This window comes from Bicyclus anynana, chromosome 15 (genome assembly GCF_947172395.1).
Source record: "Bicyclus anynana chromosome 15, ilBicAnyn1.1, whole genome shotgun sequence".
NCBI classification, from domain to species: Eukaryota; Metazoa; Arthropoda; class Insecta; order Lepidoptera; family Nymphalidae; genus Bicyclus; species Bicyclus anynana.
In genome coordinates, this window is record NC_069097.1 from 15203387 (window position 1) to 15229849 (window position 26463).

General features: G+C 36.0%; 3 protein-coding genes across 3 annotated transcripts; 1 reads left to right on the forward strand and 2 right to left on the reverse strand.

Moving 5' to 3' along the window:
* Nucleotides 1–668: 668 nt before the first annotated feature.
* LOC112051353 (N-acetylneuraminate 9-O-acetyltransferase) lies at nucleotides 669–11787 on the reverse strand. The gene is made up of 10 exons (XM_024089955.2): nucleotides 11467–11787; nucleotides 10563–10659; nucleotides 9935–10038; nucleotides 8878–9034; nucleotides 7083–7341; nucleotides 6126–6355; nucleotides 5169–5456; nucleotides 4328–4646; nucleotides 3189–3430; nucleotides 669–2609 (listed from the first exon to the last, which is right to left on the reverse strand). Exons 1-10 carry the CDS (start codon nucleotides 11597–11599, stop codon nucleotides 2042–2044), a joined length of 2397 nt encoding a protein of 798 aa, XP_023945723.2. The 5' UTR covers nucleotides 11600–11787; the 3' UTR covers nucleotides 669–2041.
* Nucleotides 11788–12020: 233 nt separating this feature from the next.
* On the forward strand, nucleotides 12021–19126 carry LOC112051352 (ubiquitin-conjugating enzyme E2 W). The gene is made up of 6 exons (XM_052885765.1): nucleotides 12021–12123; nucleotides 12383–12474; nucleotides 14685–14787; nucleotides 16201–16356; nucleotides 16847–16922; nucleotides 17423–19126. The coding sequence occupies exons 1-6, from the start codon at nucleotides 12100–12102 to the stop codon at nucleotides 17434–17436; spliced, it is 465 nt and encodes a 154-aa protein (XP_052741725.1). The 5' UTR covers nucleotides 12021–12099; the 3' UTR covers nucleotides 17437–19126.
* Nucleotides 19127–19998: 872 nt separating this feature from the next.
* Nucleotides 19999–25184, reverse strand: LOC112051351 (putative inositol monophosphatase 3). The gene is made up of 3 exons (XM_024089953.2): nucleotides 24590–25184; nucleotides 23716–23864; nucleotides 19999–23525 (listed from the first exon to the last, which is right to left on the reverse strand). Exons 1-3 carry the CDS (start codon nucleotides 25089–25091, stop codon nucleotides 23157–23159), a joined length of 1020 nt encoding a protein of 339 aa, XP_023945721.2. The 5' UTR covers nucleotides 25092–25184; the 3' UTR covers nucleotides 19999–23156.
* Between the last annotated feature and the right edge of the window lie 1279 nt (nucleotides 25185–26463).

Genomic DNA, 26463 nt, shown 5'->3' on the forward strand with positions numbered 1-26463 from the left:
TAATGTCTTAATAGCGCTCATTGTCAATTGGTAATGGCGGTCTTATTGCCATTTGTCTAAGGCGCTGTCAATTTCAGTTTAGGTTTTAGCCGCGGGCTACGATTTTTAACATTTAAGTATGTAAAGTGACGTATTTAAAGAAAAAAAACGTCACTTTTCGAACGGACCAATAGCCAATGTTTCACTAATATTGAATTTCCGGTATTTACACACTAAAAATTTTGTAACTAATATTTTAAATTTAAATTGAATAAATTAAAAATATATACCTAGTTGTGAATATCAAGAAAAATATCTGACCTTAATCCAAATCACGTGCATATTTACTATATATCACACTATTATTATATTTACATTTTAATACAAAATAAAAAATAAATAAAATTGTCCATTTATTATTTTTGTGTGCATTATCTGTACGCACTATATCTACGTATCTTTACGTACTAGAACTCAGAGCTGTAAAGCCAGTTTATAAAAAAGTATCTCTACGAGCATACGAGTGATACGTACAACTATTAAGCTAATAGTGTTGTAGAAGTAAAAGTGTTTTATTAAGAACTAGCGGACGCCCGCGACTTCGTCCGCGTAAAAGTCGTTGTAAACTTTCAACTACCCCTATCCTACCCTACCCCTACCCCTACCCTACCCCTACCCTACCTTCTTCATTTATTCCCCCCCCGCGAGTCGCATCGAGCGCGGCAACCGTTACACAAAAATAAGCCATATAGCATGAATAAGTATTCACGCGCGATGGCTTAGCGTATTTCTTGTATAACTTTGGTGTTTCTTTACCGATTTTTATGATTCTTTTTTTATTGAATAGGTAATAATGTTAACCTTTTTAACCTAGGAATGAGTGATGAGTGTTATAAACATAAGAGTAGACAAATATAATTAAAAAGCTCCGAACTGCTAAGCTATCGGGAGTTACACGTGTTATTGTAAGTCAACCATAAAAGATAGACATATATATGCTGTTATGTTTTAATAGAGAATTTTAAGGAAAACATTTCCGTCATTCATGATTTCTATGTAGCTTTAACCATTAAAGCTGTACACTCGACGGAAGCTTAAAAAATTGAGTAACATCTCCCGTTTTCTCAACATTTCCCTTCACTGCTCTGCTCCTATTGATCGTAGCGTAATAAAAAGTATACTATAACCTGCCCAGGAGTATGTAGAATAATTGTACCAAGTTTCGTTAAAATCCATCCAGTAGTTTTTGTTTCTATAAAGAACATACAGACAGACAGACAGACAGACAGACAGACAGACAGACAGACAGACAAAAATTTTACTGATTGCATTTTTGGCATCAGTATCGATCACTAATCACCCCCTGATAGTTATTTTGGAAATATATTTCATGTACAGAATTGACCTCTCTACAGATTTATTATAAGTATAGATTGGGACTGTGTGCCAAAAGTGGAACACTATAAGGGGTTGAGTTGGAATGAGTTTAAAACACAATGTTAAAAAAGGGTGAGCACTTAGGTAAGTGGCAAAGTTTTAGTCTCCGAAAATATTCCATCATGTAAAAATATTTTAAAACATATTATATTCATATAAAAGCGTTAAGAAAACAATCAAATGAAAAAATCTGAAGGTCCTTTTTACATCCAATAAATATGTAATTAAAAAAGTGTGATGATTATTTAAGGTATTTATATATATTCATGTTAACCGCATCCAAGTGTGATAGCATGATGTAAAAGTATTCTTAAACATCTTGTATCCCGATCGGGACGAAAATAACCAGAAGGTTCGTAATTTCACTTTTTTTATGTAATCGTTCGTTCAAAGCAATAAAGACAGGAATTATGCACTTAAAATGCTTTAGACACGTTTCAAGTTAACTATAACCGCGAATGTACTCGAAAGTTAACATCCCAAACCACGAAAAGGTTACAATGACGCGTTCTCAACGTTCCAGAGACTTTTCTTGGTAAAATATAACTGAGTATATGGACAAAAATGTCACATCCAGAAACATCATGAAAAAGCATACAAAAACACAGCATCACATAAACGTATCCTAAAACATGCCATCATGTATGCCAATCGGGACCAAAATGGCCAGAAAAATTGCGAAATTCCTCAAAACCAGCTTCCAATCATCAGGTACAGCGTAGGGCAATATTATAGCCGTCAACTTATGTATTTCGTGCGCGGTGAAAATAAATATATACGAAGTGAGAATCAAATTCAAAATGGGCGCCCCGGGGATCAAAACCAGTACCCCATGAGTGTCCGCTGCGAGCCATATATGGGACTGACTCGCGAACAACTCTAAAGTTATCGTCCCAAACCAAGCAAAGAGACTTGAATGTCGCGTTCTCAATGCACCTGAAACATTTCTTAACAAAATATAACTGACTATAGGCAAAAATGTGACGTAACTGTGTATTTCGTTGCAGTCGAAAGTGTTGGTGCAGAAGAAGGTGAATGTGACGTAACTGCCGAGCCCCATGAAGGCTAGGAGGGTCGCGCTGAGGGAGAGGCCGGGAGTGAAGAGGTTGCTGTGGTTGTTGTCGTCCAGGAGGTTGTAGCGTTGAGCGAGGAGGTACGCCGTGGCGAATATTATTCCGTACGCCATTGAATAGCTGGAAAGAGAAATAGCTACTGAAGTAAATTAATAGTAATTATCTTACTTCCGCTGACATCCTCTTGTCTTATGATAAACCCAGATAATAAAAATTGTATATATAAACATTTTTCCTCTTTTATCCTAATAAATGATATTAAGTTGTAAGAACTTAGATGTAACGTTGATTTATGAGCCTGTGTAAATGATGTTTTATTGTATCGAAAATAAATGATCAGTATTTAGTTGTAAATATATCCTATCCTTCTCCGATTTTTTCCAAAATTTCCGTACCTGTTTAAAAATTTCGATTTTTTTATATATTAGGATATACCGATACAGGCTCATTTTTATTCTTTACAAGTTAGCCCTTGACTACAAATTTATCTGATGGTAAGTGATGATGCAATCTAAGATGGAAGCGGGCTAACTTGTTAGGAGGAGGATGAAAATCCACACCCCTTTCGGTTTCATTTCATTTACATGGCATCGTACCGGAACGCTAAATCGCTTGCGTACGTCTTTACCGGTAGGGTGGTAACTAGCCACAGCCGAAGCCTCCCACCAGCCAACACCTCTCATTCTCACAGTAACTCACCGATCCTGCTTCCAATCCAGCCACCACTGGTGTATGTCATCGTCGGCGTTGACGAACAGCGCCTTCCATGGGCGCGTGACGAAGATCTTCTGGAAGAACACCTCGCTCATGTACAGCACGGTGACGATGATGAGCAGCCCGATGACCTTGGCGGCCACGTACAGGTACTGGTACGGCTTGCTGTCGGCCGTGTGACTGGACGACTGCGCCATGTGCGGCGGCAGCGCCCAGATCACGAAGAACTGGAAATACAGGGTGCTCGGGAGTATATTCCATAACAGGGATGACGACAGTTTTTTAAATCTATATTTTTGTCTATATTCTATATATTCTATACATGTCTATACTTGTCTATACTTGTCTATAGTTGTCTATACTTGTCTATACTTGTAATAAAACTGGTCGAATTCTATACATTTATTCGCAATTAAAGGTTTGTCTTATATCATTTGTAACAAGAAACGTTAGTGGCATAAGTAATCGCCATCTAGAATCTATACTTATAACGAATTCTATACATTTAGTACATTCTGTACATTCAAAATATTTTGAAAATTTTTGTTGGGGGGCATTATGTAATCGATACTGAAGCTAAAAAAAATTTTTTTCGATTTTTGTCTGTCTGTCTGTCTGTCTGTCCGTGTTTTTTTTTTTTGTTATTCAGGCTTCACGCTGAAACTACTGAATGAATTCTGAATAATTCTAAGCTTTATAATATTAGTATAGATTAAACCTTTTTAATACGAGATATGTTTTGAATCTTGGAAAGTGTGGCAGCAACCATACCAGGCATGTGAATATTTTCCAGCGCTGCCAAACGTCCCTATTTGGCGGGACGATCCGATTTTTAAAACAAAATTAAATGCCCCGCGCGGGACAGGCTCAGTCCCGCTTTTTGAGAATAACTCGAAGTATAGTTTGAAACGCCACATTTTTCTATTGCATAAAACTTTTTATTTTTTTTATTCAGAAGACGGATTTTCTATCGATATTTTTACTACATATTGTTGCGTAAACGTAAATATCCTTTTGATTAGATTGATTAGATCACTTTTGATTATATGCGTTTTTTTTACGATGTCCCGCGAAAGAATCCCGCTTTTTCATCCGTCAGGTTAGATCTTTATATTATTACTTACCAGGGTATACCAGAAAGACACCAACGGTATGAAGCTGTAGAACTGATACGGTCGATTCATGGTCAAACATAACACCACGGTCAGAAAATTGAGTCGGAATATAACCCTGAAGTATCTGACCAGACCAATGTCTCCCGTCTTCCAGGTGTAGTAGAAGTGTCCGTATCCAGTGAGGAAGAGGTAGGAGGAGACCAGAGCTCGGACCAGCATGTATATGGGCAGGACCTTGCTGGCCCCGGTCACTTGGTACACAAGGATGACCAGCTGCATCCAACCCTTCCACTCGTTGGTCTGTTCTCGGTGCATTACTCTGGAGTGGCTGGAAAACATTTCATTTATATGAAAATTTGGAAACACATGTAGTTATTTGTATCTCAAGGAACAAAACGGAAACCTTACACGATCACTTTGTTTGTCTACGTCTGTTGCCATTTCACGACTAAATCGATTAAAATAAATTTCGGCACAGTGATAAATGGCACAGATAGACTGTCGCATCTATGTTACTAGCGAACACCCGCGATTTAATCAGCGTGGAAGTCAGTTTAAACTTTCAACCCCTATTTCACCACTTTGGGGGTTGAATTTTATAAATTCTTGAATCACATTAAATTTCGATTTTTTTTTTATGATTTATGAGCAAATTTTTAAAATTGTGACTCTAAAAACCACCCCCATACCATGAGGGCGAGGATAAATAAATTCACATTCAAACAATTAAAGTTACAAGGGTTCCAAAGGGCGCCTTGGTCCGAGAAGAGCCCAGAACAAACTCAGCCAAAGTTTATTCTTTTTGTTTATCGTTTGCTTATATAAAGCTGTAGTGAAAAAACCAACTCACCTACTAGATCTAGACTCGTCCGTAAAGAACAGTCCCAAAGCAAAAACATATCCAACCGGCAGCCAGAAACTCCATTCTGAATAATATTTATTCTCCTTCATAAAGAAGTTGGTCCTATCACACAGGTAGAAGTACGCCATGATCATGCCAAGTTTAGCGATGGCTGCCATAGCGGAGGGGGGTTCCACCACCTTCTCGTTGACCTGGTTGACCAGAGAGTAGCCGTCCATTCGCTGCTTGATGTTCTGTGACCAGCGCCACACGCGACGGATGGTGGCCAGCACTGCGCTAGAAAGAGAACTAGATATTAAGATGGTCGATAACCTAGATTACGAAATTAAGCCAGTTCTTCAATGATATTATAGGACTGATGCTGAGCGGAAAGGGTTTCATGAGTGTTACGAGTACGAGGGAGGTATTTGTACAAAGATGTTGCAACCGTGATGGTATAAATAAATCTTGACTTTTTAAAGGTATCCTTCTGATTCAACATGGATACGTTAGTTTTTATTGCGTAATTAAGTTTAGAAGATAATGACATTAACAATTTGACAGTTGTATAAAGAGTATGGCGTTTTTCTTTAAAGAGGATATGTGGACCAATCGCAGGCCACGTAACGTGTCGTTGCGCGCCAACAAGGGTATTTGATGACTTGAGCTTGAGTTTGTTTGTTAGGCAGCGTGGACACCATCACGCTGCTAGTCACGTTACTGATTTTGTGCAATGAAGTTTTGTTTTAATTATTAACTATTTATTGTTTAGTGTGGGCATGGAGAATGTGTCGGACAGAGGGAAGGAGTGTCAATGCATTCTAAAGGGATCCCTTCAATCTACACCCAAGGTCACAAGTCCTGAGACCTGCTCGAGGTGTTTCCTCACAAAATAATGGTACACTGTTACTGTTACCCGTCATGTCATGAGGGACTGATGCTGAGTGGAAGGGGACTGTCGCTCACCACAGCAGGAAGAGCGCGAACGTGAGCAGCTGCAGCTGAGTGCACGGCTCCGGCAGCGCGCAGCACGTGCCGTCGTTGAAGTTCATGTGGTCGTTGCAGAACATGTTGAGCAGGATCTGCGCCGAGTGGCGCAGGGCTGTGGGGCTGATGCTGAGCCCGTCGGTGGAGGAAGCCGCGGCGGAGGCCAGGCGAGGGGATTCCCACATTTTTATGGCACTGTGTTGCAGTATCTGAAAGCAATGTATGCTAATGTTAAACAACTAAAACGTTTGAAGTAATTTCACCATAAACTTGGAGGACCAACAATTTCGATTATTGTTTTCAGTGTGCATAGTTGGATAACTTTATTTAAAGATGCGATTGAAATCAACTTCCATAAACCTTCGACATCCTTTTTCTAGAAATGGACATGATGGATAAAAAACTGTAAAGACTGGAATATCCTTTACGCGTCTGCGTTTTTTGCCATCTATATAAACTGTCCACGCAAGCTAGTTCCTCCTCTTCCTGTTCCTCTTTCCTATTATTATATATCCTTCTTAAATCATAGAGCTCATCACTGCTTTCCAACAGGCATGCGATAAAAAAGCAAACATTAAATCTTTTTAACAAAAAAAAGAACCAACTTCAAAGATGCATTATTTACCGCCCTCAGACCAATCAATAAAAAGGACATAGGTACGATGTTATTTTTCGCTTTTTAGAATAACATATTTTTGAAGACGGTTAATTTTTTTTTTTTTCAAAATATTTTATTTTTTATTGTGCCCTAGCATCATATAGCACAGAATGCGCAATTTCATTTAATGGGACCATTATGGTAGTATATATAATATATACTCCATCAAACAAAAAAATAATTTCCAAAAACTGGTTAACAAATGACAGTGATACTACATACATAAAAAAAAAGTTAAGCGAAACACGCTTAAAATCACTTGGGAATTGAATACTGACCTCCAAAGCAGCTCTATTGTACGCATCAATATCCGCGTTGTTGATCTTGACGTCACCCCGTAGCCTGGACACGTCGACTGCCTCCATGGTCTTCCACAGCACGTGCGAGCCGCGCGCAGCCAGCCTGTCCACCGCCTGCACCAGCTGCGTCAGGTTCCTCTTGTACTCCTCCAGTGCTTGCTCTGTGGCGTTGCGGTTCTTTACTAGCTGCAAGCCTGCGCTGGCTACTATCACTGATGGCGGTCTTTCTGAAGATTGCCTGAAATGAATCTTTCTGTCTCATCATCTCCTTACCCTTAACCACTTAAGTGGGGTCGGAAAAATATGTCAATCTTTTCCATTTGTCTCTATTACTCGTCAACTCGTCATCCACTCCTTTTACACACATGTCCTCTTTCACACAATCCAACCATCTCTTCTTCTCTTCTGAAATGAATCTTTCTGTCTACACTAATATTATAAAGTACTAGCTGACGCCGCGCGGTTTCACCCGCATGGTTCCTGTTCCCTTAGGAATATTGGGATAATATATAGCCTATAGCCTTCCTCGATAAATGGGCTATCTAACACTGAAATAATTTTTCAAATCGTAGTAGTTCCTGAGATTAGCGCGTTCAATCAAACAAACAAACAAACTCTTCAGCTTTATAGTATAGACGTAGTTTAAGATTTTGCAGGGGTAATTTCTAAAAAAAATATTAAATGGAAGTCCTAGAGAATAGAAGATCTAAATTAGAAACGACATTCACCTATTTGTTTAATGGATGACAAGTATTTTATGTTTTAGTAAGAAAATTGCGAGTAAGTTGCCTCAAAACTACTGAGTGCCGTACGTAACGTAAACGCGAATTTCTAAGGAATTGAAACAGCGCCATCTAGTGTCACTACTGCACAACTGTTTCAATTCCATATAAATTAGCGTTTACGTCAACGTGATAGTAACAGTATGAAATATTGAAAACTCCCACTAGGCACACTGGCCAAACTATCATTAATGATAGTTATTAATAGGAAATTTTTAGCAATATAGATAGATAGATAGTTATACTTTATTTGCACACCACAAAGACAAATACAAGTGAAATAAACCATATTAAGAGATTAGCATACAAAAGGCGGCCTTATCGCTATGTAGCGATTTCTTCAGGCAACCTTCGGTTTAGGAAAACTTAGGGTTTACTAACATAGTTTTAAATAGTAACAATACACATACATACAAATTGTTTACATCCTAATACATTAACAATATTGCACAAATACCTACAATAATGAATATTCAAGCAATATATTTTTTAACATACTAAAGATGTAAAATACTTTTCATCCATTAAATAGATGGGTGAAGGTCGTTTCTAATACGGATAAAAAAAGCCCAGAAATACTTATGGTATATACCTAAACCTTATTATTAATTTGAAGGTTAATTTTTGATTAGGTTTGATGTGTTTTAAGTATAAATATACTTTATATTTTAAGACAAGGACACTAAAATCAAACACTATAACATTATAATGATTATATTAATGTCTTTGTCTTATCTATATTCTATAATACATTAATTATATATTATTCGGTGAGAAAATAAATACAGATCTGTAATTGTTGGTATAATGTTTCATGTGTGAACTACAATTTAGATTTTTTTTACCGCCATTTATTTCCCTACAAAAGATTGAAATAACAATCAGGCTGATAATATTTATATATAGCTGGTAATAAAAATTACCAATGTGCTTTTTTTTTTGCAGTAAATAATTTATGGTCTTTGGTTCATACAAAAATATTAAATAATTACCATGTCCTGAACTGTTCCACCATGGTCTTTGACACATCCTCACTCCATATGAAGGTGATAGATAGTCTCAGTTTACTGTCCACATATGTGTAGTTGGGCATGTGGTGGTCTATGGTGGAGTAGGAGGAATCTACATCCAGTCTTGTCTTTATCACACCTGCAAGTAAATGTTAACAGATATTGATCATCATCAACATTAACAGCCGATGGACATTCACTATCTAGGGGCACCCTGCAACCTGTTAGATGTCTTCTGTCAACCTAGTGGGGAGGCAACCAACACTGCGCTTTCCGGTGCAGGGTTGTCATTCCAGCAACCTTCCTTGGGACCCCAACAACCATCCCCTCTTGAAACTATATGCCTTGCCATATGGCACCACAAAAAGCTGCAAGCCAAAGTGGCAATCCACTTCAGCTTAGAGATTCACTGAGCTATGCCAGTGGCTTTGGTTGTTCTACCGATCTCCTCATTCCTGATCACACAAAGAAACTCCAAGCATAGCTCGCTCCATCGCTCGATGAGTGACTTTGAGCAGATTTTTTACACATCCTTTTTATGGTTCTGAATTTACATAGTACAAAAACTGTACCTTTATTATTTTTTCTTTTTAAGCTTATTTTAGAGAGCTTGGAGTTTCCAAGCATGGCTTCATTCACTGTCTACAAAAATGAGGCTGATCTAACTTGAATGGCGTAAATTTAGAAAAAAAAAGTCACACACTTCAACATCACATTATCTGATAGATGTTTACTACAAAACATCTGCCTTTTGTAAGTACTTCTTAACACCACAGTCAACTGAGCTACCTGCATTTGGCAACTTCCCACAACATGTCAATCATCCTGTCAGTTGATGCAGAGTCGCTATTCCTACATCATACTTAATATGACTAAATTAAAGTAAAATGCTAGCTTGTTGTTGAATAAAATAACATCTATGCTGATATAACATTTCTCACCTTTTTGCTTTAAAACTTCAATGCTGATAGAACATCTTAGTAGGAAGCTCAAAAACATTTATTACACTAAACACTCTCATGCTATTGTACAAACTTACCTATAAAATATTCATACAATTGTTCTATCCTTGAGTCCCCAATGAAGGCAAAGCTGTTGTATTTACCCCAAAATGCCAAATAACGCAAACATCTTCTTGCATCTCTAAAAGCAACAAAATTTATTAATGGGAGATATTTTTATTTTCAGTATCAGAGTCATTGAGTTATAACATAAATTGCATGAGAAAGTTCCATATCTAAAGAAGTCTGTGATATAGAGTTCATTTATTTCAATTAAGTCATGATTTAATATTAACATTCTAGTATCGGTTAAAGTGTTAAAAAAACTAATGGTGAAGTCAAAGTTCATTTATTTCAAATATGTATGTATGTCTTTTGTGTACTTCTTCCTTTTGATTCGACTGCTTTATGTTAACCACTTTCCTTGTTTGTCTTGTAAATGTCATTTGTAGGTATGTTTTGTGACACCTTTATTTTTAATTTGTGTAATTCGTGGATAGTGTTGTTGTTTACATATTTATTAACCCCTTTGCATGGTAATTTAAGCCTTACTAACCTCTAATATGTAAATGTTTTCTGTCCCAAATAAATAAAAATAAAAAAATAAAAATAAAATAAAAATAAAATGTAATGAGTTAAGGTGATGGTGAAGGAAAAGAAACTTACGTTTTAGAGTACTTATGTAACATACAGCCATAAGGTTGCCACTCATGATCACCTTTGTACCGTCCAGATGAAAGCAACCATGTACAGGAATCAGGACCTAAAATATTTATCATCAGTTTAATAACAACCTTCATTACGGCCTGCTAAGCTTTTGGAAGCTCTTAATTCAGCTGGCTGGAGTGACTCCAGCAAGGTTCAGCGCCAACGGATGCACAACTGCCAATATTATGATGATGTGCAGAAAATTATAATTAAAGATCATAAATTGTAACTATAATTTCAGCCAAATCGGTTTTGTAGTTGCAGCGTTAAAGAGAAACAAACATATAATATTAATCAGATTTATTTTGCAAACATGCAGACAATCTTTGATTTTTTACATATAACTTAGTTAATATTGGCCTTATTTACACAAACATCTAATAAAAATCAATATATTCAAACCTTCCCCCTTCAATCCAAAAGTTGAGAAAAAAAAACATTATAATCTTGAGCCTGCCAAATCATACTGAAGCAGAATGGTGGTTCTAAGATACAACCTGTGTTATAAGAGAGGGAGCCCTATGAAAGGCCATGAAATCAGGCTGACATTTGCCTATCTATTATGCAATCAAATACAAATGATACAATAGCAATAATTAAAATGAGAAATATAAATGAAATCCTAGACTTGGTTGGCATTAATTGTTTAGATTATACCTACTTAATTTTCTCTAATCACAATGAATCACCAAGTGATGACTTCAGGTCCAAATATAGTACATTTTTTATCGATTACAACCTGCGTATGTCTATAAATGGGTCTATTGTTTTATAATGTTTTTAAATGTCGGTAACGAATAAGATCCTGCTTGTATCCCCCGGTTGTAACATACATACGTCATTCATCATTGTCATGTCTTACCATATCTCAAGTGCAGTATTCCGTGATATCCTATAAATCCTAAGACTAGAGCGAATGCTAGCAATTTCGCGTTATATACATTTAACTGGTCGATAAACCACTCTGCGGAACTTCTCTTGGAATGTGAACCCATTTTAATGCACAATTTGTTACTTTATAAACTACTTGAACGAATATAAAATGGAGTTTATCACTAATCAGCGATTCGTAATATAATTAACATTCATTTTCCCGTAAATACTGAGAATCGCTATCTAAAAATCTAAAGTATTTGCACAACAAAACAAAGCGCTGCCATTTTTATTTTTTTCGCACATTTGTTTGACAGTTGACTTTATTTTTGACTTGACATTGGCAGCTTAAATGATTTGACAAAGACATCTATTAGCCAGTATTTACATCCCACAAAAGTTATATTTTTAAAATTAATTATAATCACCAAAAACGAAAAAAATAGCAATAAATTAAGCGTATTAAAATATTTTAGTTGTAGGTGTATTTCATTAAATCATAAGAATATTTGAATATATTAGCCAAACAATTAGCCTTGATAATTATTTTTAGGACTGAAAGTTATATTGTGGGCAAAACTTTGAAATTATAATGGCAACATTAGACGTCTGAATTGGTACAATGGCGGCTATGTCCCCGTCGGAGGTTTGTAAAGTTAATTAAAATTATTACGATTATCACTCGTCTGCAAATTATTTATATTCTAAATTGAAGTAATACATCCGCATACGTTGTCCTTAAACCTAATTCAGATCGTGCTTTTTTTACAAACCTAAAACTGAACTATTATGACAGTTTCCTATGAGATTTCATGTCAAGATTTCTATTGTTGTCTTTTAAAATGTTTGTATTCAAAAAATCTTTTGAGGGTGTTTCTGGTAAGTTTTATTATTTATTGTTTCAGCGACGATTACAGAAAGAACTGATGTCGTTAATGAAAGAACCTCCACCGGGAGTCACTGTAGACGGAGATCAGGCCAGCCAAAATCTGACACTGTAAGCATAAGTGACCTTATTTATCTTTGGGTCGGGTAGGTATTCTAGAAAAAAATATGCTGAATGGATCAACAACTTATACCATGTGATACCTATATGCGCATATTGGCGCTGTAATCTAATGCAACAAATTAACTTCCAAGACTATTTGATACAAACTTGGTGATACCTGCGTTGTTACGTGCTTTTTAATAATAAATGTTTTAGCTAGCTAAATGAAAAAAAATACCCTTTGTATTTTTTTTTCATTTAGATAAAACAAAATAAGACCACAAAGTCTTATGTAGCCTTATAAACCTAACTAAGTATTTATCTTATCAGTTCTGCAGTATTTTATATTAAAATCTAGATTACATTGGGTATATCTGAAACTGAACTTGTCTGTTGTTTTTTAATTACTTTGCACTTTGTATGAGTCATTCATCCATTTGTCAAGAATATATACCTTGCATACAATTTGTAGGAACCCTCCGCCTTGGAAAAACATCAAAAATTCCATTGATTCAAAGCACATTCTTAAATATACATACCTTTATTAAAATAGACAATAAAGCAACATTGTATCTGCAGAGTTTCTTACTGTCTTTTCATTAAATTAACTAATTTTGTACAAACTTCATGTTTCTTTATGTGCTTGTAAAATGAACATACTTGAAGTAAACAAGTTTAATACTAGACAATACCCTCAACTTTATACTATCCTGCAAGCCACCTCTTAGGAGAAGAACAATCCTTTCTTATAGAATGCCAATGTAATAATAACTTTGTGCTAAATTTATTTAAACATTGTAGGTGGCTCATAAGTAATAATCTTACATGTATGTTTAATAAACTAAATAAATATAACAATGGTTATGATGTGAGGAAAATTATATTCTATAATTTTATTCAAAAAACAATTTTAAAATTAAATATTAAATAGTATTTTTGGTACAATAGGTATGTTACTTCATACATTGCATACTGTGAGATGTTATCTTGTGAATATATTGACCCACATCACACCACAACCTCATGATCTGAAGCGAGATCAATTGGGGTATATATAGTAGTACCAGTCTGGGGCATGCACCTCCCAACTTTTCACGTGTTAAGAAATTAAATATCACGTGTGAATAAAAATCATGGTGAAGGAAAACATCGTGAGGAAACCTGCACACCAGAGAATTTTCTTAATTATCTGCATGTGTGAAGTCTGCCAATCCACATTGGGCCAGAGTGCTGGACTATTGGCCTAACCCCTCTCATTGTTCTGAGCTTATCAATCAACTTTATTTTCATTTATTTAAGAGCAAGTTAATTATAATTATTATTAGGTGTGAGATACGCGACTTTGTCCGCGTGGAATTCAGTTTTTCACAAATCCCGCGGGAACCATAGACTTTTCCATGATGAAAACTAATTCAGTTTTTCACAAATTCCGCGGGAACCAAGTTTTATTTTTATGACATTTTGATATGCAATTACTTTTATATTTGACATTTAAAATGAAATTTCTGAACATAGGTACCTTCAGAAATTAAGTTTAGTTTAATTTAATTTTAAATTTAATGTATTTACAAATTGTTGTACACCAGAAATGGTCAAATGCATAATTATCTGTGTATTCTGAACAAATAAATGAATATGAATAGTTATAGTTAGAAAAATGTAAACGCCACTGATTACTTTATTCATTCTTTTCCTCAGTAGAGAAGTGTTGAATATTAATTTTTAAATGGCTTTATTTATTTACATTGCCACATATGTGATGTAGTACGTACGATAAATGCTTTTGTCGTGCCATTCATTGTAATGTGTGAACTGTGAATGATCAGCGAATTATTTATAGCTCAATGATCTCTCACACTTCAATTGGTATTTGTTTGTGCTAATATCGCCACTCTTGTCTAAATATAACCTCATGATTTAACACATAAACACTTTCACACTCATACTAAATATGTGACGTCACGTAGAACGTTGATGACACTCCCATGATATGCGGGCAACGGGGGGTAAGAACTGCGCGGGTGTGAAGTCGTGGGCTCGCTCGGGGCATGGCTACTCCCCTCCTGGCCCGCGCGGAGTATCGGAAGTGTTACGAACGAATTGGATTTTTACCGCACCCAGCGGCTCCCTGCAACCCGCTTGATGTCTATCTACCGCGATCAAACTACGATATTTACCTACTATTGTGAGGGCGTAAAACTTGTCATTTCTGCCTCCAGGTGGACAGTACACATGGAAGGGGTGCCCGGCACGTTGTACGAGGGGGAAAAGTTCGTTTTGCAATTTAAATTCACAAATAAGTATCCCTTCGACTCACCAGAGGTAAGTTTTTAGTCAAGTAAGATTAAGTGGAACTAGAGATAACCGTAGGCGTATGTAGGAGGGGGACCGGGTGGGCTGTGCCCACCCTAGGTTTCAGGGCTACCAATATGGAATTCTATTATGATACTAATGACTTGATGTCGGGGGCCACGCCCACCCTAGGAAATAATCCTAGATACGTCAGTGGAGATAACTGCAGTAACGGATAACCGAATATAGGTTGATAATGAACTAATAATACTAGTATTAAACTTGGCAGTCATCTGCTAACAATTCTCACGGTCATAACGTATTTCTGCATAATAATTATAATGTAAGGTATGTGCTAATATCTATTAGCACGTTAAATATACCAAATTCAATGCACTGCAAGACTTTTATGGCTTTTTTACACCATGCTACTCTAATGTAGACTGGCGAATAGGTTATATCCCCGTATTCCCATGGGAATGGGAACTACGCAGGTTATAAAGATGTAAAGGTTGTAGGGAATAATCTTACAGTCTACTAAACTGATTTTGAAAATTCTTTTACCAATAGAAAGCCACATTTTTTGTGAGTGCCATAGGCTGTATTTTATTCCTATATTCCAGCAGGAAAGGGGTTTACGCTAGTGAAACTGTGGGGTGTGTGTGCTAGTCAAAAACAAAAGAACAAAGTTACATTAAAACATCCGTCAAAGACAAGAATCTGGCCTGATGACGTAATTATGATCATAAGGAATTCCAAGCGCGCGATATAGCCTTTGCATGCGTTGCGTATGTGATGTCTAACTCATTAGAATACGGTCTGCAGTTAATTAGCACATAGTCTTCAAAATGAATCGGTCGTGCATATCAAACTACCTTACTCACTTGTTTGCCGGCTAATATACTCAGAGGCACAGTTATCCGCCCACTATAAAATGACGCGAGTTGACGGATAATTGTGCCTTTGAGTATATTACGCGTCCTTGGTCCAATTGATAGCTTTGTGACTAGGCTATAAAGCCCTGGGTTCCACAATAACAGAAATGCTTGGAGGCATTTGAATCAGCTTTTTATATTTTTAAAAATAATAGTGAAATGATAGTGAACAATGTAAGCGATGATTATTTTAAAAAGGAAAAAGAGTTTATTGCTTACTCTTTAGTAGAATATACCTTTTGTGCTGGTAGTAGAGTCGATACATTTTTTTTTTGTTTTAAGCATGCTTGTGAATTAAATCCCCACGAAATAAATTTTAAATCCACACGAAATAAATTTTAAATCCAAGTCCAGAAAGGTTGGGTGCCTCAACTACAAAGATATGTTTGTATTCTGTTACATGAATTCACCTCATAGAATATATTGGATATAGGATGTGCTGCCCTACAAAAATAAGTTGTGATAATACGTCATCATAATGTAATGTTTGTCTTTCTCCCCTCCACAGGTGACGTTCATAGGTAATAACATCCCAGTACATCCACATGTATACTCGAACGGTCACATCTGTCTGTCTATACTGACGGACGACTGGTCGCCCGCGCTCTCCGTACAGTCGGTCTGCCTCTCCATAGTCTCTATGCTAAGTAGCTGTAAAGAAAAGGTAAGAAACTCAGATATTGTCTATGCTATAGTGAGTTTGTACTGCAATGCTCACATCTGTCTGTCCATACTGACGGACGACTGGTCGCCCGCGCTCTCCGTACAGTCGGTCTGCCTCTCCATAGTCTCTATGCTAAGTAGCTGTAAAGAAAAAGTGAGAAACTCTCTGTTGTTATCTATGGTATAGTGCGCTTGTACTGCAATGGTCACATCTGACTGTCCATACTGACGGACGACTGGTCGCCCGCGCTCTCCGTACAGTCGGTCTGCCTCTCCATAGTGATGGTCACATGTGGATGGTCCATATTGACGGACGGTTGGTCGCATTTGTCTCTCTATTGCCACTATGCCACGAGTAGCTGTAAAGAAAAAGTGATTTTATTTTTATACTGGCGGACGACTTTTTAAACACTTGTTAATTTATAAGTTGTAGTGATATGAAATGTGTTTCTGTTATGAGTATTAAAAACTATATATTTTTGTGTTTCCAGAAACGACCACCGGACAATTCATTTTACGTAAAAACATGCAATAAAAATCCTAAGAAAACAAAATGGTGGTATCATGGTACGTATTTTTTTGCCTTCATTCATCTTTGCAAAAATGGAGGATATTAATATTTTTATGGATTAATAAGTTGGCTGGTGTGGACCATTTAAAAAAAGTCTCAACTAGCCATTATATTTGTTTTTATATATTTATGTCTGGACATTTCGATCTTTTTTACACGCTTTATATTAGCTTCACTTGTAACTACGTAAGAAAATTTTGGAATCTTAATTTGATCCACTTGCCGGTTTTCGATTGGGATGAAATTTTGCACACGCTCTTGAGTTCTGATGACAATACATGACTAGCTAAGAAACGTCATTACAAATCCAATATGGCGGCCTCCCCAGAATGGAGCCTGGCTGTTTGATATCCACCCCCATGATATGGATATCAAATGAAAGGGTTTGCTGTCAGGAATACGAAAAAATAGTCACGTGACTTAAATCCAATATTTATAATTTTTAGTGCGTTTTAAAAGCGTGTTTTTTAAACTATTTAAAATTATTTTGTTACAGATGACTCCGTTTAACAAATAGCAGTGGTATCGACAATGGACGATAAATCTAATTTGTGATAAGTGTTATATCGATATAGACACAGTATGTTAACATGTATATACGAAGTGGTGTGCGATGCGCTGGTGCGAAATTGTGTTGAACAAGTGATGTGCTACTGGCCTAGTGCTGCCCTCTGTTGCGTTCATTATCTTTTTTTTAAATTGTGTATTATTTTTTACTCTATGTCACCGGCTTCTTGGACACACTTGGATTTTTTTTTGGCACAGTGGCGGATCCAGGCGGGGGATTAAGAGGCTCTAGTCTAACCAAGCACCTAAGCTTAAAACACAACTAAAAAGCTAGCTTACAGTAGGTAAGGGTATATGTCAATTATATAATATTAAGACGCCTCGCACTTTCGCGTAGTTCCCGATTCCCTGGGAATACGGATAAAATATAGACAACATTCATACATTTTGCATTATAGTTTAGGAAGCGGAAGACAACCTAGCACTAAATAGTCAGTGAAAGACATCTTGCGTTAATTCATAGATAAAAGCACGATGTACGAGTGAGTTGAGTTGACAAGTAAAAATAATTTGGATTTATAAAAATTATATACAAAATGCTTTCCTAAACCCTCATAGGAGTTGAGCCCCCCGAAAGTCAATCCTGGATCCGCCACTGTGTGGACTTTTGCTATAGGGACTTTCAAGGGCATGTACATTAATTTAAGAAATTTTAAGTTTTTTTGTATGTCTGTCAGTTGCAATTCTACCAATGGTTAGGAAACTGTTTTTGTTGGCAAGGCGCTCTAACATGTGTTTTTTATACCAAAAATGAAATTTTATCAATTTTCAATAATTTACATTCTTCCTGTGTTGCCAAATGAAAACAGCGCCAATTTCTTCTTTACCGCCAATTTACGGGAGTTTGCGTAAAATTCTATTTTTTACCAACCTTGCGGTAACAATCATGGCTTTATTTTCTTTCCAAATTTCAGCAGTTAGTTAACAGTTAGGTTTCGTAGTTAAAGCGTAAAGGAGTTGCAAATACACACACACACACTAACTTTTACCATTATAATATTACAGAATGTCACTGGAAAAGTCATTAATTTTCCTTGTCATTAGAAGATTTATAAAATGAATTTGGCCAAATGCTTCTATTATATCGGTGTATTTAATTAAATTAAATGTTTTGATATATTAAACACAAATAGATTATCACTAGTTTAATAGAAAACATGTTGTAAATTAAGTACATGTAAGAGCAAAGAAAAATGAAACTTATTTTTTAATTAAAGGGCAAAAGCTTTGTATTACATGAATTCTTGGATAAGGTAATCTACAAAAAGAAAATGTGTGCAATATTAGAAAAATAAATCATGATATGTATTGTACAAGCTCTTGAAGTGTCTTTTTCAAATGTTTTCAGCATTTGCTATAAGAGTGCTTACAGACTGATGAATTGGTCGCACGGTTGTACAAGATAAAAGTCCACATAGTTTGTTTAAATTAATTATTTATAAAGCTGTTGTAGAGGTTTTTTAATGTTTTATATGGTGCCGACGTATCGCGCGGTTAATTTTGTCAGTCTTTGCACACACGGACATATTTGAAATTTTATTTGTGTACTTTAAAAAGACCCTAGTAAATTATTTTTTTAAGTTTACTGTATTATTTTGATGCTATGTATTAATAAAAAAAATGTTCATATGAATGATTTGTTTTTTCTGTATAACCTGATTTAGGCTGCCAGTCCACCAAAGCGGAGCGAGGCTGCGGAGACGAGAAAGGGAGAAATACTAACTAATAGGATTGTACAAAATCTCCGCACCTCTTAAGTGGACGGACTTGCGAGCTAGTGTAAACATTCATAAAAAGTAAACGGAGCGGGGTTAAAAAGTGTGTCAGCTTCACTATGTACGTCTGCATCGCACGGTGAAAGGTGCGCAGAGTAGCTTGCGCACAAAAAACGTAACGCTGTCATTCGATCATCGAATTTTACAGCCCATATTTTTTTATACCAGGGGCTATATATGAAAAATATATAAAAAATATGAAAATCTTAAGGAGAAAACTCCAATTTAACATAGTCCGCTGCCTCGCTCCGCTCCGCATTAGTCCGTTTCTCCGATACACTTTCCCTCGCTCCGCTTTGGTAGGCTTATGTCAAGTAAGCCTGGCAAGTTCGACGACACTATAGTCTGGCAAGTTCGTTGATGACACTCCCATGATATGCGGGCGACGGGGAAAGGCTGCGAGTGTGAAAATTGTGCGTGCGGGGAAGTGAGCTGCATCCGCCGTGGGTTTTTAAGTCCCCGCTACATGCCCCTCTCCCGCGCGGACCATCGGGAGTGTTACAAACGAAGTTGGCAAGCTATAGCGGAAGCCGCGACTTGGGTCCAAAAACTACCATTAATTTTTCTGGGACAAAAAGTATGCCCACAAATTAGCCCAGATAGACAAAATCTACATAGTGACTAACTCAGTTCACACGAGATTTATACGAGTATTATACTCATAATAGGTACTTGACCCCTACAAGATATAATTTAACAACTTTTAAATACATTTTAATGAAAGAGACAGTTAATTTAATTATTTCTATTTATTCAATAAATTAACAACAGTTTTCTATTATAAATTACTTATATAAGATATTATAAATTACTTAAGATTAAAAATATTTTCTGTCTTATAAATACATATTAGTCATTAACATTGTATGGAGATTTCAAAAATAACAATCATCAAAACTTCTAACTAATCAAAATTTCATCAAAATAAAATGATAGTATACGAAATCATTAATAATTCAATAATATTAAATTTTATAGACAAACCACATAAATGAGTGTTCGGGCGCGCATTACAGGGGTGCAAGAGTCAAAAAAATAGACCCAGTAGTTTACTCGTTACATACAATAATACAAATATTTCCTCTGTATAATATTAGTGTAAATATCAGAAATCAGTGCAGTTACATGAGATTTCAAAATATCTATTTTTCTAACTTCCATCTTAACGAAATCAGTGCAATTTTTAATCAGTAATTTCGGCAGGAGCATTCTGCATTCACTTGTTGATAGTCACAAGTTTTTGCAGCTCACCCCACCCTCACCCTACACCCCTGTACTCATAGCTGGGCATTAACTCGTTAATAAATTAATCGTTAATTAACGAAGTTAACAATTTGATTAACGGATTAACTTTTAAGTTAACTTATAAAAATGTTAACGGACACGTTAACTTCCGTTAATATGCAGAAGTCCGTTAATCGTTAATTCAATGCCTACTATTTACCGCGCGACGCGGAAAACAGGTTCAGACAAGCAAGAAATGATGAATGAAATTACTATATTTATGTTAAATATAGATAAAATCAACAAAAAACAAATTATGGCACTTTTCCCCAGTGCTCATCCTTATTTTTCCAATGATGATCTCACACAATGATATAAAAATGTAATATTACACAGTCATATTAACGGATTAACGATTAACGTTAACTTGCGTTAATTCTTCCAGAATGTATGCGGATTAACGATTAACGAAGTTAACTATTTGATTAACTATGCCCAGCTATGCCTGTACTGCAGGGGAGAAGACTCAATTGAGCGGTTTATCTATAGTAAAAATACCTTTAAAATTACAGTTTTTATTATACACAGCCTTTATATACAACACTAGCAGACGCCGCGCGGTTTCACCCGCGTGATTCCCGTGCCTATAAGAATACGGGGATAAAATATAGCCTATGATAGCACTCGGGAATAGTGAAGCTGCCCATCAGTGAACGAATTATTCAAAGGTTCAATAGTTTCAGAATTCAGAATTTCAGAGCCTATTCAATGCAAACAAAGAAACAATCAAATCTTTCCCCTTTATAATATTACTAGTAGTTACTATAGACTAGCGAATGTCCCGCCGTTTTACCTGCGTACTTTCTGATCGCTTAGGAGTTCGACAGTAAAGTATAGCATATTTTACGGGGATAGAGTCGCTTGAAATTTTTTAAATTGGTTTCAGACCAAAAAAATATCTATTCCTCTTTATAATATTCCTGTAGAAATTTTTGTTATTGTGACATGACGGGTAGCAGCGACAGCGATTGTTCCATTATTTTGTGGTAGAGGAAACACCTCGAGCAGGTCCCAGGACTTGTGACCTTGGGAGTAGATTTAAAGGATCCTTTTAGAATCCATAACCAATGGCCTTCCCTGCCCGAAATGCCCACACTAAACCATTTATGATAACCAATAATTACAACACAAAAAATTATTGCACAAAATCACTAACGCGACTGGCAGCGTGACGGTGTCTACGCTGCCTAACAAACAACTGAGCTCTAGTCATCAAATGCCCTCTTATTTAAACAAACACTGATACCACCCCTCCACAGTAACATAAATAATGAATGTTAATACCACCTGTAATCGAGGAACATGTAACATAATGATCTTAAAATTATCGTAGGTGTTTCCCATAATAATTAAATACAAAACACGGCTGAAACAAACTTCACAACACCATAATGCTACTGAGAATTTCTAACAAGGAACCCATAAACCCATCAAATGTCTCAATTTTGTTTAAACCTCAGACAAATTACCTTCTATTGGACTCAAATTGCATCACACTCAAATTCACCAACAAAAGTAAACTTGCACATTGAAAATATTTAACACCAATAAATATATTGTGTCTTTCCAGTACACACAACTATAAATTTTAAACACAACAAAACATCAATTCTTTATACTAAATTTGTATGAACAAGTTTGATCATGATCAAATTGTTGTGACAGATGGGTTACCTCTAGCGAGGCAGGTCCTGTAGAAGGTAATTAGTCTGAGTTCTAAATAATATGTTCACTACTTTACAACAATAGTTACATATATAAATATTAAATTATGTATTTAAAAGTTTATAGATATCTATATTTACAATTACTTCATAATAAATACATACATCAATAGGATTTTCATAAATTAATATGCTAAAAAAATATAAATAAATAAAACATTTTGTGCTTGTCTAGTGTCTATGAATGTAATTGAACTTGTCTTTAATTGTAAGTCAATTTATGTTGAGGTAAAGTTTTGTTTGTGTATTCATAGACATGTTGCAAGCACAATAAACAAATAGACTATGCAACATTTGCAGCAATGGAATAATAAATTTACTATGGAATACCACATAAATGAGGACTCCAATGCCCAATACAGGAATATGCCAGACTATCTTTCGTGAGTAAGCTCATCTCCTGAGACACTGAGATCAGCGGTGAGCATAAGGGTCCTTGTCCCACTATGTATTTTGTGGTCCAACATACAAGTAGGTTTGTATTGAGTCCTCATGCGTTGCGTTTTTGCAGTGCGTTTTTGCATCTATGAAGTGCTCGCCACTGACTAGCACATGTTTTTCCTCACACCACTCTTGCTCCCCCTAATGACAAACTCCACACCTTTGTTATTGAGGTGAGGACTCAAGATATCTTTAACAGTGTATTTCAATTTAAGAGTCATGAAACCTTATTCTGTGATACACTGACAATTATTGAAAACAGGCAAGATACTGTTACAGAGAATAATGAAGGGAGTGTTTTTAAATTACTAACTTTTAGTCTATGGCTTGGGGTTTGCAGAAATATTTTAACCTGTAAAGGGGTCAAAATATCACATAATCAAAATAAATAGAAAAATTTTGTTACACTGGCTATAAATACAATATTTTTACAGACACATTAAGTAGATAATGCATTTGGCAACTTACTCAAATAGTAATCATGGTCGTACCTAGTCACAAGTATACCATCCGTAACTTTGACATCACTGGTCGATGAATAATCTATCGCTTTACCTTTCGTTGTGGTCATTTTACCATTGACAGCTTTAATTAGTGCATTGCCAGCACATAAATCCCATTTCTTAATTGCTGTGGCATGTAAATAAACGTCAAACTCGCCATTGACAACTCCCATGACCTTGTCTCCGGCACCGGCTGCTGGAGTTACTGTAGTTTTAGAGCCAAATGCTGCTTTAGCAATGTCAGCGACTTTCCCTGGGTGAGAACGGGACACCACTACTCTAGGGTGGTTTTTGTTTTCTGCTATCTGAAAGTTTAGACATACATTGTCAATATCACATGTTCTTTGTAGGGTATTTAGCGAAGGGATGGTAGTAAAGACATTTAAAATAAATTATTTCTGATGATTTTAATGTTTTGTTGAATTTTTTTTTTTGTAAAAAAGGATTCAGTTGAAGTATCAAACTTCAACTGAATCCTTTTTAGTGTTTACTTACATGCTGTACATTGGGTATGTTGGTGGAAGTCCTTTTAGTCTCCCAGCCCCAGTGAGTCTGAGTGGTGAAGGGGTAATGTATCACCCCTACTATTGGCACTCCATTGATGGCCACACACACCATTGTTGTCACATACTTGTAGAGACCCTCTGTAAAAATAAACAAAAAAAAATTAAAAAAATAACAAAGCTTTTTTTTTGGTCATTTATTTATTTATCTTTTTTTTTTAATTTTTAACAATGTTAATATAAAAATATAATACAAAAATCATATCATCATCATATCATAATCATCCTTCCTTGTGGCTTTGCCATAGTCAGGTAAAAAAACCAAAGCTAATTATTATCAACTGTGTCATTGGGCCATAATTTATAGCCTATTTGAATTGCCTGCTACAATAGGATGGGTAGCAGTGTCAATGTACAACAAAATGATTGTATCATCAATTTGTGGTAGAGGAATTAAACTCAATTAGGTCCCAGGACTTGCGACCTTTGGTGTAGGTTTAAGGGATCCCTTTAAAATGCATTGACACTCACCTTCCCTGTCTGACATGTTCTTCATGCCCACACTAAATGTTTATGATCAATAATTACAACATAAAACATTATCAATAATAAAACATTATTAATAATGAATGTGAATACCACCCATAATCAAGGAACTCATAACACAGTTACACAGTCACACAACTTCAAACCACACAGTCAGGCCTCCCTCCTTATATGACAAGGGATTTGGAGCACCAGAGTAAGCTTGCAAACTTGCATGGGAGCCCTACGGTGAGCTTTGCAAATCATCCTACTTTTGGTTATTGAAATAGACTGATTAAGACTGAGAAGACAATATTAACTTGAGTTTTGGACTAAATTACCTGTGTACTCTTGCGTGGCGTCCAACGGATCGATCCATATCGTTACATCTTTTATGAACACATGCTCATCATTCATTTGGTCAATTATTTTATGTTCTGAGGGCGTGGACTCAATGTCTATCTTCTCCTGTTTCTGACAACTCGGGTCATCCTTCGAATGCTCCTCCGATATTATACTTAACTTGGGAAACGTGTTCTTGAGGCTGTAAAACATCGCACAGTGCGAAGCGTAGTCGGCATCAGTGACGGGATCGTTGGCCCCTTCTATCGTCTTACCTTTACTTTTAACGTTCAGTTCATGGTTTTTACCCTCCGCGACCTTCTTTCCTCCCCTCTCCGCCGCGTAAATAGCAGCTTTTAACAAAGATTTAATGTTTACCAAGTCGGATTTGTCAGCGGGATAAGCATTATTGCCCGATCGCCAGTAAACTATGAGGAACAGAATGAAAATTAACGTGAAACAGGCGAATTTGTTTAACCTTAACGTGCCACCAAAATTCATTGTGAATTGTTTTACTCTTTATTTATTTTGTAGTGCAAAATGTATTGCATTCTAAAAAAGCGAATCACGTCGGAATCGGAACACGGGAATTGTTTTTAATTTCAAATGTCAAATTGACACTGACAGTTGTGTATACTTAAATCTGGTAAGTTGGTAAAACTGCTCTATTAAACTCCGCGCCACCTATACTTAGAATGACACATAGAGTTATATATCTATGCCGCGCCACGAAAGTCAAGTCCGTAAGTAAATCCATGGATGCGTTCCGTTGTAATCGTATTTTACCTCCATGAAATCATCCTTGATACTTGCTTGATACACTCAGACTAATTACATTTAAGGACTACTATCGCACCCAAATTCACTCCAATTTAATGAGGAAAACGAGTTTAGATTAAACATATATCTATATAATAAACCAGAAGTTGTTGACCGTTTATTATACTACTCAACTACACCTAAAGGTATTTTTACGGAGCTCTTTAACCAACGAGCACAATTACAAATTATGAAACATCGATTCAGTTTTTTTAATAACATTAGATCGTGGATCATACAGTCTAGCGAAGCAGGTCCCTTTACAGTTCTGGTCTGAGTTGATACATTATCAAAAGAAAAAAAAAAAAAAAACATACATACAGCCGAACGTAGAACCTCCTCCTTTTTGGAAGTCGGTTAAAAATCTCTATCTTCCCCTTACGTCAACATTATCAGTGTTGCCAGAAGGTTACTTTTGTAACCTTTTAGGTGATTTTTTGACTGCATTGGTAACTTTTAGGTTACATTAATAAAAAGGTTACTTTTACGTGATATTTAGGATTTTTTAGAATTAACTTACAATTTCGTATATCTAAAACAGAACGGTCGTTAAATCAAGAAATGCGCACAAATGATCAAGAACTCATCGATGTTTCTGTGGCAATCTCACTATAAATGAAGACGTTAAAATTGACGTTGCGAAATAAGTAAGTTGCAGTCACATTGAATTTCTTAAAAAAATCAAGTATGAATTTAAGAAATTAACGTCAATTTCTTTTTAAATTCTTGCTCTTTATTTGTATTTTTCTTATCCCATGAGGAAAAGGCAAACAATCAGGGCCTTACATAAGATGATTCTATTTACGAGTAAAATCTCCTTCAGTTTATAGTAATTTAGTACTTGGCTAATATTCGAAACAGACAGTTAATACTTAATAAACAAAAAAACAAAATTACTTTAGCCCCCAGAGGCTGAAATGGTTGTTTAACCATGCTCTGGAACGCAAAAAGCAAGAGTAGTTAGTGAAAAAGTTACTTTTTTCACAAAAAGGTTACTTTTTTTATTTCCGGTAACTTCTCACAAGACCCAACTGGCAACACTGAACATTATTGA